This window comes from Scylla paramamosain, chromosome 4 (assembly GCF_035594125.1).
Source record: "Scylla paramamosain isolate STU-SP2022 chromosome 4, ASM3559412v1, whole genome shotgun sequence".
NCBI classification, from domain to species: domain Eukaryota; kingdom Metazoa; phylum Arthropoda; class Malacostraca; order Decapoda; family Portunidae; genus Scylla; species Scylla paramamosain.
In genome coordinates this window covers 25,088,027-25,101,064 of record NC_087154.1, presented here as the reverse complement: position 1 = coordinate 25,101,064, position 13,038 = coordinate 25,088,027, and the positions used below count along the sequence as shown (strand labels likewise).

Here is a 13,038-nt window from a genome sequence, read left to right as displayed (position 1 = left end):
GTGCAGTTAACTAAAAATACATGCATGCACCAAGAAGTTGCAGTGCAGATGGTCAACACAAACTTGAAAAAAAATGTTAGGGACAGCCACTGACACACCCACCTTCAGCCATCCACAAGAAACTTAAAAGTGTAACAGATGCTGCATTGCAACTTTACCTGAGTTTACCTTAGTGTCAGTCCATTTGTCATATAGTGAACAGGAGAAGGTTAAGTAACCTTAAGAACATAACAGATAGCTTCACTTTATGTAAGTGTGATATGTCCTTCATAATGGTATTGTGTAAATATGTTCATTTTTTTGGCCTCCTAAATGACAAAAACATTGGTGTTGGTGCATCTGTTCAAGATGCAACACACTGGAAAATACAAATATGTACTATTTAGTAAAAATAATCTTCTCTGGTTTGTTTACTGGTTATAAAGACATTAGGTTTGAAGCTGAATAAGCTAATGTAAATAAATTATTTACGAAGGGACATAAAAAATACATACAACATATATACAATCTTCATTCACGTAAATTCTCTTCCTCCACAGGTGCATCTGGGTCAGGCAAGACCTACACGTCAATGTTGTTGCTCCGTCAACTGTTTGACGTGGCAGGTGGTGGGCCAGAGACAGATGCTTTCAAGCATTTGGCAGCTGCCTTCACTGTGCTTCGCTCCCTCGGCTCTGCAAAGACCACGTCCAACTCAGAATCTAGTCGTATTGTAAGTATAGAGGTTCCTTAAGAGTATGGTCAGTGTCTATGCAGCACATCCTTGAAATCTGCATGTATTCACCACAAATTTAAGTTGAGTTTGTCTTCAAATATATGTAAAATCAAATTTTTTTATAATTGGAATACTATATTATCATAAGGATACATGTGCTTCCACTCTGCGAGCACATATAAATCACTGATCTCTATAAAAATTTGTAAAATTAATAGTATGAACACATAATACATACAAGCTAAAATAAAACAAAAAAGGTTAATAATAATAACAATACAAATGTAAATAAACAATTGACAGCACGTGGTGGGAAGCAGAGTACATTATGTGGATGGAGTTTAGTTTTTATTAACCACACACATTCATTACATATTCTCACACATTTATATGAATTAATGGAGATTTTACAGTAAAAAGTGTTTTTTTCCTTGTGAACCTAAATAAGTTTTCCTGAACTGCAAATTATTTAAATAATTATGCGTTATGGAATGAAATTGAACATTTCTTTAAAGTCTGAGAAATGTCAGTTAATCTACATACTTTTCTTTCAGGGTCATTTCATCGAGGTGCAGGTAACAGATGGAGCACTCTACAGAACTAAGATCCACTGTTACTTCTTGGATCAAACAAGGGTGGTTAGGCCACTTCCTGATGAAAAAAACTATCACATATTTTATCAGATGCTGGCTGGACTCACACAGGAGGAGAGAGGTGGGGAAACATGCTTCATGCTGTTCAAACTATCATCACTGACTAATATATATATATATATATATATATATATATATATATATATATATATATATATATATATATATATATATATATATATATATATATATATATATATATATATATATATACAATGCATAATTAGTAATTTCCATTGGATTTAAAAGACAATTTGAATAAAAAATCATGACACTCGTTTGCATCATTGTATCATTATTTAAATGACAAAGTGAAAATCATGAATAATAGTATGGTATGGCATGAAATGATAAGCTTGATCAATTAAGTTAATCTAAGAATGTGATACAAGTGATTCCCTCTTCCCCTAGCCAAGCTTCATCTGGAGGGTCACAGCGTTAGAACATTGCGGTACCTGAGTGAAGGAGATGTGAGACAAGACGAGGCTGAGGATGCTCGCAGGTTGGTGAGCACATTGTCATACAAATGCACACACTAATCTTCATGGCAAATTGCATACACATGAAGGCTAGAACACGAGTATATCAACACATATGCACACACATATACACACACACACACACACACACACACACACACACACACACACACACACACACACACACATACACTGACTTCCCAATCTACAACAGTACCTGGATGATGAGAAAAGTAAAAGAAAAGAATCCAATATAAAAAATAACATTTTCATAGTCCTGACAGACACTGAACTGTGTAGCCTAATCAAATTATTTTTGTGGGGTAAATAAATACAGGTAAATACAGTGGAACTTCAATTACCGAATGCTTCCCTTATTGAACAAATCAATTTAAAAAAAAAAATTTAGAACTCATAATTACTTAATTTGCTGTACCATAATCTATTTTTTAACAAAGTTACAGTGGTACCTCAGTATACGTCCTTAATCCGTTCCAGATCCTTGGACTTAACCAAACAGGAGACATATACCAAACGAATTTTCCCATAAGAAGTACCAAACAAATTTTCCCATAAGAAATAAGGGGAAAATGACTAACCTATTCCCATGAAAAAAAAAAATCCTGTTGTTATCAGCATATTATACAGTACATTAATGGGGTTGTATAAAATAATTTAAACACTGCTTAATACTAAAATACATAGCGTATTTGATGGCATATAAGACACACCCCCATTTCAGAAGGACATGTTCAGGAAAAAAAGTTTTTTTGTGTTTTTATGTATTTTTAAGCATGTAATATTTAAAGCAAGCTAGTGATACAGCAGAACAAAAAGCAAGCAATCACAAAAGTAAAAATATCCTACATGATTGCAGTAATAAAACAGAGGTTGTGGCCTAGTCATGGAGGTGAGGAAAAGAACACAGGCCAGCTACCGAAATATCAACACACTTGGTGTGTCACTGAACAGGCTGCGTTTTCATTTTCAACTTTTCCTTACATCATATTATGGTTGAAAAATATGATATAGCACCCTTGCCTATAATATGGTGGTGTAAGTCTTTGGGCGTACAGGTGAAAAAAATTCTAAATTAGATCTATAGGAGACCTCATTCACATATAAGAAGCAGTGTGATTTTTTGAGCCATTTTCATGAAAAATGGTGCATCTTATATACCATCAAATATAGTAAATACTAAAGTAATTAGATGAAATAAATTAAAATTTAACCTCGCTTTACTTTCCTGAGAAGAGCTGAGTGCCTACTAGGATGGTGCTGAGATGGGAAGAGATGTTATTGTTTGAAAGGAGAGTCCCACCAACCTGGCAACACTGCTTGTGGGGCAGCCATGACTTGTCTCAAGAGAGGTAAACAAGGGTAGTGTGTGGTGTCATGACTCACTTTGATTCATGCAAGTTCTAGCACACAAGTTGTATTCCGAACAAAGGTCATATACCAAGTAAATTTTTTTCGCATCCAAATGATGTATACCAAGCTAGACTTATTCCAAAGTGGACATATACCAAGGTACCACTGTACTTGATTTCAAATACTAAAAGACAAAGCAAAAGCTGCCATTTATTACTAATTTATAGTTTCTATAAATATTTCCTTCATTTATATGTATTTGGAGGAGAGACAGTGGGTAAGACAGTAATTCAATCTTTGAAATGTTAAATGTGATCCTGTTGAAGAGCCTCAATGTAAACAGTTTTCGGTGGTTCTCTCTTGCTGTATTTTCCCAGCAGCAAGATGTCTAAGTATTATGATAACCTTCAGTTTGGCAGTAAGAGATGTGCTCTTCTCAGTGTCTCTCTCTAATGCTCCATCCACACTTGCGGGCAATGCATGCAGGCAGAAGCGAGTTGTTTGCCCATTGACACTTTCTTCACCTTTGCCCACAGGCAGACAAGTATCCATGATGGTAGTTGAGCAATTTCACCTGGCACTATCCACTGCACCCAGCAGTGCATTGCTACCAAACATACAAGGTTATAAAGGGAGCTTTGGAGCCATGACTGTCAGTTTGTCAAGGATTTACATGTCTACCCCTCTGCCCAGCAAGAGTCTGTGGTCAAGAAATGCAATCCTTCATCTAATTGAACTTTATCAGCAACACCCATGCCTTTGGCAAGTGAAAATGGACATATACAGAGCCAGTCTTTACACCACTTCTTTTTTCCTACTTTGTCCTTTTTCTTTTTCAGATAGAGAAATTATTATAGTACACAGTAACAGCTTCTTGTGGTCCTTCTTGCTTTGTGTGTTTTTGTACTGCATAGTTTTCTTGATTACATTACACGGATACACTGCCTGGCTGCATGCCTGCTCGTTTCTGACTAAACCAGGCAGGCATTGCAGTATGGGCGTCAGTTTTGGTGTGTCCATGGCCTTTGCCTGCTAGCTGGCAAAACTAGTGGATGGAGCTTATGGCTTCCCTCACTAGGTCAGTGACAAAAGAGAATACCTGCATGGTCTAAACAGAATCTTCTGATGAGTTCCATGTCACCAAGTTCATTCAGTATATAATCCTTTTTGGTGATAAATAATTTCTAAGCTGGAGATGATATAGAGTGGCCATCTTGGCTGACAAAGAGTCTGTCATAAGCTGCTAAGACAGGGTGGACAGGTGTTCAAGAATGGAATAATCCATTTTACTTTGATTCCCATGGGGAAAATGGTTTTGGTTTCCAAACATTTTGGATTTTGAATGGCATTCAGGAATGAATTAAGTTTGAGAACCGAGGTTCCACTGTACTTTGACATGTGTACTTCTGTACCCCTACGGTAATTGATGTGGTGATAGGTAAATGTTTCCTACACAAAATGACCCTTCACATTTCTTCCACCCCGTCTGGCAGGTTTGAAGCATGGAAAGCATGTCTTGGGGTGCTAGGGATTCCCTTCCTAGATGTGGTAAGGGTTCTGGCTGCTGTTCTTCTCCTTGGCAACGTTACCTTCATCGAGGGACAGGGACTCGAGGTTGATATCCAGGGAGGAAGCCATGAACTCAAGGTACTGAACTTTGTCTGCATGTAGTAAAGTTATGTCTCCCATTGCTGATACACCAGGCCTTGCTACACAATTTTGGAATTTTAGAAAAGAACAATATAAGAAAATATTTTTTTACACATGTAACTAAATATAATGAACTTAAATATAGTGCATATTGGTATGATACATTATTTAAGCTTATAGGATAAGCTTTGTCATTAGGTCTCTATAAACAGTGGATGCTGGTTAATTTAGCTCAGTTGATAAAATTTGAGTGATATGTGGGCACAAACATGTTCAAAGACTGAATGATGTATATAACTATATATAACTATTTCAAAATCCAAAGGGTCCATATGAAATACAAGTATGAATCTGTTCGCATATTCAGGCCATTGCTTTTTCTCAGAGTGTGGCGGCCCTGCTTGGAGTGTCATCAGCTGCGCTATATCGAGGCCTCACCACACGCACCCACAATGTCCGTGGGCAGCTTGTCAAGTCCATGTGTGATGCCAACATGGTAAGTAATGATTTTTTCCTGTCAGCAATGAAGAAATAGATAGATAGATAGATAGATAGATAGATAGATAGATAGATAGATAGATGTAGATATCCTGTAATACAGCATGAAGAGCAGCTTGTTCTTGTGCTATACATGATAGAGAGGTGGCCCACAAAAGGTACTTAAGCCTTCCATCACCAGAATCTCATGCACTTTATATTTCTGCCCAGAACCATGCCAAGTCTGTTCTCCAACTAGCCGAAACTCCTTCATTAATAGAGTGTCAAAACTTTTCAAGATCTAACTCCCCTCGTGCACTTCTGGCATCTAGCCAAAAATATCTCCAATAACTTTGCTTCTTCTTCTTTCCCTCCTTTATTTCAACCAGATGGCACCACTGCTATCACATCTATTTCTAAAGCTGAACTCTTCACTCAAACCTTTGCTAAAAACTCTACCTTGGACAATTCTGGGCTTGTTCCTCCCTCTCCACCCTCTGAATACTTCATGCTACCTATTAAAATTCTTCGCAATGATGTTTTCTGTGCCCTCACTGGCCTAAACCCTTGGAAGGCTTGTGAACCTGATGGGGTCCCTCCTATTGTTCTCTGAAACTGTGCCTCCATGCTTGCACCTTGCCTAGTCAAACTCTTTCAGCTCTGTCTGTCAACATCTACCTTTCCTTCTTGCTGGAAGTTTGCCTACATACAGCCTGTTCCTAAAAAGGGTGACCATTCTAATCCCTCAAACTACCGTCCTATTGCTTTAATTTCCTGCCTATCTAAAGTTTTTGAATCTATCCTCAACAGGAAGATTCTTAAACATCTATCACTTCACAACCTTCTATCTGATCACCAGTATGGGTTCCGTCAAGGCCGCTCTACTGGTGATCTTCTGGCTTTCCTTATTGAGTCTTGGTCATCCTCTTTTAGAGATTTTGTTGAAACTTTTGCTGTTGCCTTAGACATATCAAAAGCTTTAGATAGAGTCTGGCACAAAGCTTTGATTTCTAAACTACCCTCCTATGGCTTCTATCCTTCTCTCTGTAACTTCATCTCAAGTTTCCTTTCTGACCGTTCTATTGCTGCTGTGGTAGACGGTCACTGTTCTTCTCCTAAATCCATTAACAGTGGTGTTCCTCAGGGTTCTGTCCTGTCACCCACTCTCTTATTATTCATTAATGATCTTCTAAACCAAACTTCTTGTCCTATCCACTCCTATGCTGATGATACCACCCTGCATTTTTCCATGTCTTTTCATAGACATCCAACCCTTCAGGAGGTAAACATTTCACGCAGGGAAGCCACAGAACGCTTAACTTCTGATCTTTCTAAAATTTCTGATTGGGGCAGAGCAAACTTGGTATTGTTCAATGCCTCAAAAACTCAATTCCTCCATCTGTCAATTGGACACAACCTTCCAGACAACTATCCCCTCGTCTTCAATGACACTTAACTACCCTCCTCTTCTACACTGAACATCCTCAGTCTGTCCTTTACTTATAATCTGAACTGGAAACTTCACATCTCATCTCTAGCTAAAACAGCTTCTATGAAGTTAGGCGTTCTGAGACGTCTCTGCCAGTTTTTCTCACCTCCCCAGCTGCTAACTCCGTACAAGGGCCTTATCCGTCCATGTATGGAGTATGCTTCACATGTCTGGGGGGATTCCACTCACACTGCTCTTCTAGACAGGGTGGAATCAAAAGCTTTTCATCTCATCAACTCCTCTCCTCTAACTGACTGTCTTCAGCCTCTCTCTCACCGCCGCAATGTTGCATCTCTAGCTGTCTTCTACCGCTATTTTCATGCTAACTGCTCTTCTGATCTTGCTAACTGCATGCTTCCCCTCCTCCTGCGGCCTTGCTGTGCAAGACTTTCTCCTTTCTCTCACCCCTATTCTGTCCACCTCTCTAACACAAGAGTTAACCAGTATTCTCAATCATTCATCCCTTTCTCTGGTAAACTCTGGAACTCCCTGCCTGCTTCTGTATTTCCATCTTCCTATGACTTGAATTCCTTCAAGAGGGAGGTTTCAAAGTTCATCAAATTTTGACTATTGCTTTGACCCTTTTATGGGACTGGCATTTCAGTGGGCATTTTTTTTGTTGGATTTTTGTTGCCCTTGGCCAGTGTCCTTTCTACATAAAAAAAGAATAAATAAATAAAAAAATTTACCTTACCTAAAGGATTAGTTTTCTTCATAAAGCTGTAGTAGTGAAAATCTGACAGCATCTTAAATACATACAGTCAAGATTAATATAATACACTCAAGGCATCTAAGAATGTGTCCATACTATGAGAAAAAACACGATATTGTTTACAATATCAAGTGTAAACCAAGTCTGGGTCAAGGATATTTCCTCCTACAATGTCACCAAATATTCAGTAGTACAAAGACTATATAATATATACAGAGTATAACATGAGTTTCTGCAGATATTGCTAGAGGTGAAAGTACAGATTATTCTAAGTAGAAGATGCTCTGTATACATGCATTTTGAGATTTTGTTTAGCCGTGGTATGAAATTCAAGTGTGGTTGGGTGACATACAACAGCTGGGCTAGGTGGTTATCCATGGTGGAGAAACACCATGTCCATATGTTCCGTCAGTGTTTTTCTCTCAAAACTATGGAATACAGTCTAAACATATTCACTGTCACGGTCTTGGGAAGAAACTGCATGTGACCAAATTGCAGTCTGCTGATTTGGAACTAGCCTAACTCCTTCCCCTACCCACCCAGACAGGCATGCGGTGCCATGTAGCTTATTATTTTATTTGTCATTAATTACAGCCAAATACTATCATTGTGTAATGTTTATTGGTAAATCGCCTATCTGTTAATACCACTTGTCTTGTTCTGGGATACAGTAAAGCTCCAAAACATGTAGAAATCATGTTTGAAAAATTCACAATTTCACCATCAGACACTCCATACCTACATGTCCTGCCATTGTGAATCTGTTGTGCAGCCACACATGAATTTCATACCACTGCTAAACAAGGGCTCATAATGCATATGTGCATAAAACATTTTCTGCTTAGAATAACGTGTACTTTCACCTCAATCAACATCCACAGAAACTCACGTTACACCCTGTATGCTACAGCAGGTTTTACTGAAGGATCACAACCATTGTGGTGGTCAAGCACACTTCTCAGCAGTTTTGCTGATAAGTGTGGTTCAATGGAGTTTTGTATCGTTGATGAAATTGCTGGAGCAAGGATGGTGCTTCAGTTCTGCATGCCCACATGACCAGCTTCCACATATTCTCCACTCTTATACTGAACACATGCCCAGTGATTGTGTGACAAGACCTCTTAACATCCAAGACATACTATATTAACAAAAGATCATCAGCAGTGGCAACATATATCAACCTGTACTAGATCCCAAAGCAGGCTTGTATCTTTCTTAGCTATTGTTAGTTGTACAAATCTTGGTATTTCATAAAACAGGCTCTTGCTGACTCTCTCCTCTGTAATCTTGTTTGCCCTTGTGATGTAACTCCTGCAACAGCTGCATCACTTCACTGTGCTTTGCTCTTCTTGCTAGTTGCTTCTGCCTCCACATTTTTGTCTTATTCAGTTGTTTTAGAAAATTGTTACTAGTGCCAAAGTAACCACATCTAAGTGAAAACTGAGGTATGGAGACATCAGCCATATTTGATGTGGAAGTGGATTGGTCAAAACTATGATATGATGAGAGCATGCAAGGCAAGTGTAATAGGAAGACTACAGTAGTAGGTCCACATATGCTCAAATCCATGTTTTTATGACCAAAGATAAAAAAAAATATTTGCCAGATAGCCTACTTGACAGACTACAGCAACCCTTAGCGTGGCATGCTGGTAGAGTGGCAGGGTGGTAGGAAGACAGGAAGGCGAGGGAGTGTTGAAACACTAGTGCATAAACACCTGGGGAAAGATGGCTGTGGCTCATAGTACTGATGTCATTATGTACATTTGCCTGATCTGCAGCATACATGAACCATACAATGAAAATGCATGTTATAGCAATCTTGACAGTATTAATTACTAACTGTGATTGGATATCATTTATCTGTCTCTGTGTGAAATAAAAATGTGCATCAAAATCTAGTTGATCTCACAATGTCTTATGCAATCTCTCTCTCTCTCTCTGGGCTTAAGTTTTTCCTTTATCCTTAATATCAGTCCATTCTCCTTCTCTTGAACCAAGTTGGTGCTGATAAACAAAACTTCTGCATGTGTGCTATGCAATAAGGACCAGAGGAGACAAAGTGGATAAATTACAAAGACTATGCAGAAAAATTAAGATCTCATTATTTCCAAGCTCCTTTTTGACAACAGGAACACTGAAATAACAAAAGAAATAGAGTATAGTTTTTGAAAGAAACAGGAGAAAAGTCCAGAAAAATTCAGTTATATTTAAAACAAGAGAAAGATCAGAAACAAAAAAAGCCATAAACAAGACTGCATCAGAGAGGTGCCACTGCAAAGGCTAAAACTCCCAACATTCAACCAAAACATTATCAAACAGAACCAAAATCCCTTTTTATGCAGTAATTATTAGTGCGTAGGTTAAGCCAAGTTTGGTCTGGCTTGGCTCAGTTTAGTAAGCATGGTGCCAACTTACGTTTTGCAGAAATTGCTTGTTTTGGATTTTCTTTTATTATTATTATTATTTTGTTGCCATGCCAACTTACATGGAATTCATGGAATTCTGACATATTGAATGCCAAAATGTAGAGATTTATTTTCCTGTATATCTCACTTTCTCTAGGAGTGCCCCCAAGTGGTTGGCCACAACAGACAAGCTCCCATCTCTCCCTGTCCAGACATTCCCTTCTTGTTTGTTCAAGGCCTCTACTAATACCTCCCTATCTTTCCATCTTCCAAGTGGCCTTTCTTTCCTATTAGCATCTTTGACTTTCTTTACACTTTCTTTACAAACTCTAACTTTTCTTCCTATGAATATTGTTACACCATCTCAACGTGTTCTTTTTCACTCATTCCAGACAATTTACACCACTTGCACAGATGCTCAAACCACTTCTCTCATACACACTTTCATTGCTCTCTCTCTGTTCCATCTTGTCATTTCATATTCTCCTTTCCCCCAACAAACTCATTTCCACAACACCTATTCTCAATTGTTGTGCCCTGTTCCATGTCCAGCTCTCTGATTCTTACGTTAATGTTACGGGGAGAATGCTATTCCTGAAACCTCTCTTTGCATCCAAAAGGTATAATTTTCCTTTTCATGACTTGCAAGTGATCCTATAACATCTACCTTTTACCTTTCACATCCCTCTCTCTTATCTCTCCATCCAACTCGCTATGTATTTTAAGAACATCACAAAGGGTTTCTCCAGTATCCATATTATGTCCTTTCTTTGTTTGTGAATGGTCCATACATAAATTTAGTATTTCATGAGACTGCAACAAAAAACTAATGTGGACATTTATCCTCAAGGCCAGTTTTGTGTAGCAACAGTTATACTTGTTGGTTAAGATACTATCCATGTGGAGTTGCTGTTCGTACATTCTCAAGTACTATAGAACATTAGAATCAAATAAGAATGGCACAGTCACTCTTTAGTGTAAGCATTTAAGTGAAAAGAACAAACTCAACTAAATATAGATACAATACATATGTATGTGCATTATATTAATCCTTTTCTTTTGAGAAGAGAAAGTTGTTCATGCAATATAACCAGGGAAATAAATGCTAGCCTGCATATATGTATAATGAGTGGGGTACATGTTACAACTAAGAAATGAAGTTGAAGCAGTTATGAGATACATTACAGTAACTCACTATCTAGTAATTCTTACACCTACATGGAGGCACACTCATCACTCTTGTGTTTATACCTATATACTGGTATATCTCAATTCTCTACATCTCATATAGATTTGACTCGCACATCTGTATGGGACAGTGCACCAGCCTTTGAACTTATCCTGATTTTGTCAGTATTATCACATATAAATAGTATGGCAGGCAATGTGTAGCTATTATCACATAATAATAGTATGGCAGGCAATGTGTAGCTCACCAAATTCACTATTAAGTTTTTATATATTCTCCCCACTAGATTTAACATACATTGCCTTTGGATTACTACCTTTAACTAGACTGTTTCCTTATCTCATAACAGTCAAATATGACGCGGGATGCACTGGCTAAGGCACTTTACTGCCGCACAGTTGCCACCATTGTCAGGCGAGCCAACTCCCTCAAGCGGCTAGGGTCTACCTCAGGCACTCTTTCTTCAGATAGGTAAGTCTTCCTTAGTAAAATTACATTACAATACACCTAAAGTAACTTATGGGACTTTTGAGCATAATATTAATTTTAATAACAGGCTGCTTGGTAATTACATGTTTTTCATCAGCAATGAGAGTGTCCATCACCAAGGCGAGGTAGCATCTCAACATGCTTCCACAGTGGGTACTGCTGGCTCCAAGGCCTCAAAATCCATGAGTGTCCTTAACAATGCAGTGAAGCACGCTACAGATGGTTTTATTGGCATTCTTGATATGTTTGGGTTTGAGGATCCAAAGGTAAGCATCATTTATAACTACAATGGATCTTTTAACATCACTCAGTGACAGTAGAACATTGAAAGTCAATATAATCTTATATTAATTCATATATTCTTTCCACAGCCCTCACACTTGGAGCACCTTTGCATTAACCTGTGTGCAGAGACAATGCAACACTTTTACAACACGCACATCTTCAAGTCTTCCATTGAGTCATGTAGGGATGAAGGCATCACTTGTGAGGTTGAGGTCGATTATGTTGACAATGTCCCGTGCATTGATCTCATCTCATCACTGGTAAGTGAACAGGAAATTTAAATGAAGATGAATGGATTTCAAAATTTATCACAATTAGCATTTTTCTGTTTACTGTTATTTTGCTTAGTTTTGTGGGTAAATTACATGCTAATGATGAATTATTTAGTGCCATTACAAAACTTATGCAAAATTAAAAAGTCACATGCAGTAGGCCCTTTATGTTTTGCAGTTAAAGAACTAGCACCTGCAAATATTAAAAAATCTACCATTTGCTGGCTCCATAATAATTCCCCAGTCCTATATGGTATATTACTGCTGAAGGGACTGTAGTAAAATGTACATTCATAAACAAAAAGCATATCTGACCTCAAGAGCTATCAACAGGTCTTTTTTCCAGCAACAAATTTTGCTCTTGTATAATTTTTTTTTTTCTTGTCATTACAAAATGTCTAAGAACCCTCTTTCATCCTATAACTTGGGATCAGTGATGGGAGTTTGAAGTTTGGGGTGTGGGATGAGTGCCATCACTGCTTAAATCCAATGCTGAGCCCATGAAATTATAACGTCAATTTCTTTTAAGCTAAATGAATAACATAAGACAAGGTATTTGTTAAATTGATGTGCAGAGATAATGAGAGACTTAAATAAATTCTTCTTTCCTTCTTCAACTAAATTTTTGTTTCCTTCTTTAACCAGGTCACAAAGCAGGATCTTTTCTGGTAGGCAATTTAAAATACTACTTCTGTCCAATCAAATACATCTAAACAAATGTATTAGCTTGAAAACAGTTAAAGGTAATTTTTTTTTTGTCTATGATCACTGATCAGGATGCATCAGTGTGCAGCACACTGAGACCCTCACTGGTGTGTAGAGTTATGGATGCAGCAAAGTCTTGGCCATC

At 37.9% G+C, this 13,038-nt stretch overlaps 2 protein-coding genes across 4 annotated transcripts in view; one reads left to right on the top strand and one right to left on the bottom strand.

Annotated features, from left to right (window-relative positions):
• Positions 1-13,038, top strand: part of LOC135099907 (unconventional myosin-IXb-like) — a 111,899-nt gene that overhangs the window by 89,936 nt on the left and 8,925 nt on the right. For both annotated transcript variants that reach the window (XM_064002590.1, XM_064002591.1), the window contains exons 5-12: positions 540-712; positions 1,270-1,429; positions 1,780-1,870; positions 4,712-4,865; positions 5,254-5,364; positions 11,492-11,613; positions 11,729-11,897; positions 12,003-12,176. In XM_064002590.1, coding sequence (XP_063858660.1) covers positions 540-712; positions 1,270-1,429; positions 1,780-1,870; positions 4,712-4,865; positions 5,254-5,364; positions 11,492-11,613; positions 11,729-11,897; positions 12,003-12,176 — 1,154 coding nt within the window. The remainder of the gene's footprint in view (positions 1-539; positions 713-1,269; positions 1,430-1,779; positions 1,871-4,711; positions 4,866-5,253; positions 5,365-11,491; positions 11,614-11,728; positions 11,898-12,002; positions 12,177-13,038) is intronic.
• The window catches only part of LOC135099908 (facilitated trehalose transporter Tret1-like), a 75,569-nt gene continuing 63,025 nt past the window's right edge, over positions 495-13,038 (bottom strand). Inside the window, exon 8 of one of the 2 annotated variants that reach the window (XR_010268432.1) lies at positions 495-674. The gene's annotated coding sequence lies outside the window, so the exon portion shown is untranslated. Of the gene's footprint in view, positions 675-12,034; positions 12,174-13,038 lie in introns of those variants that run through there. The other variant, XR_010268433.1, reaches the window with a different exon arrangement.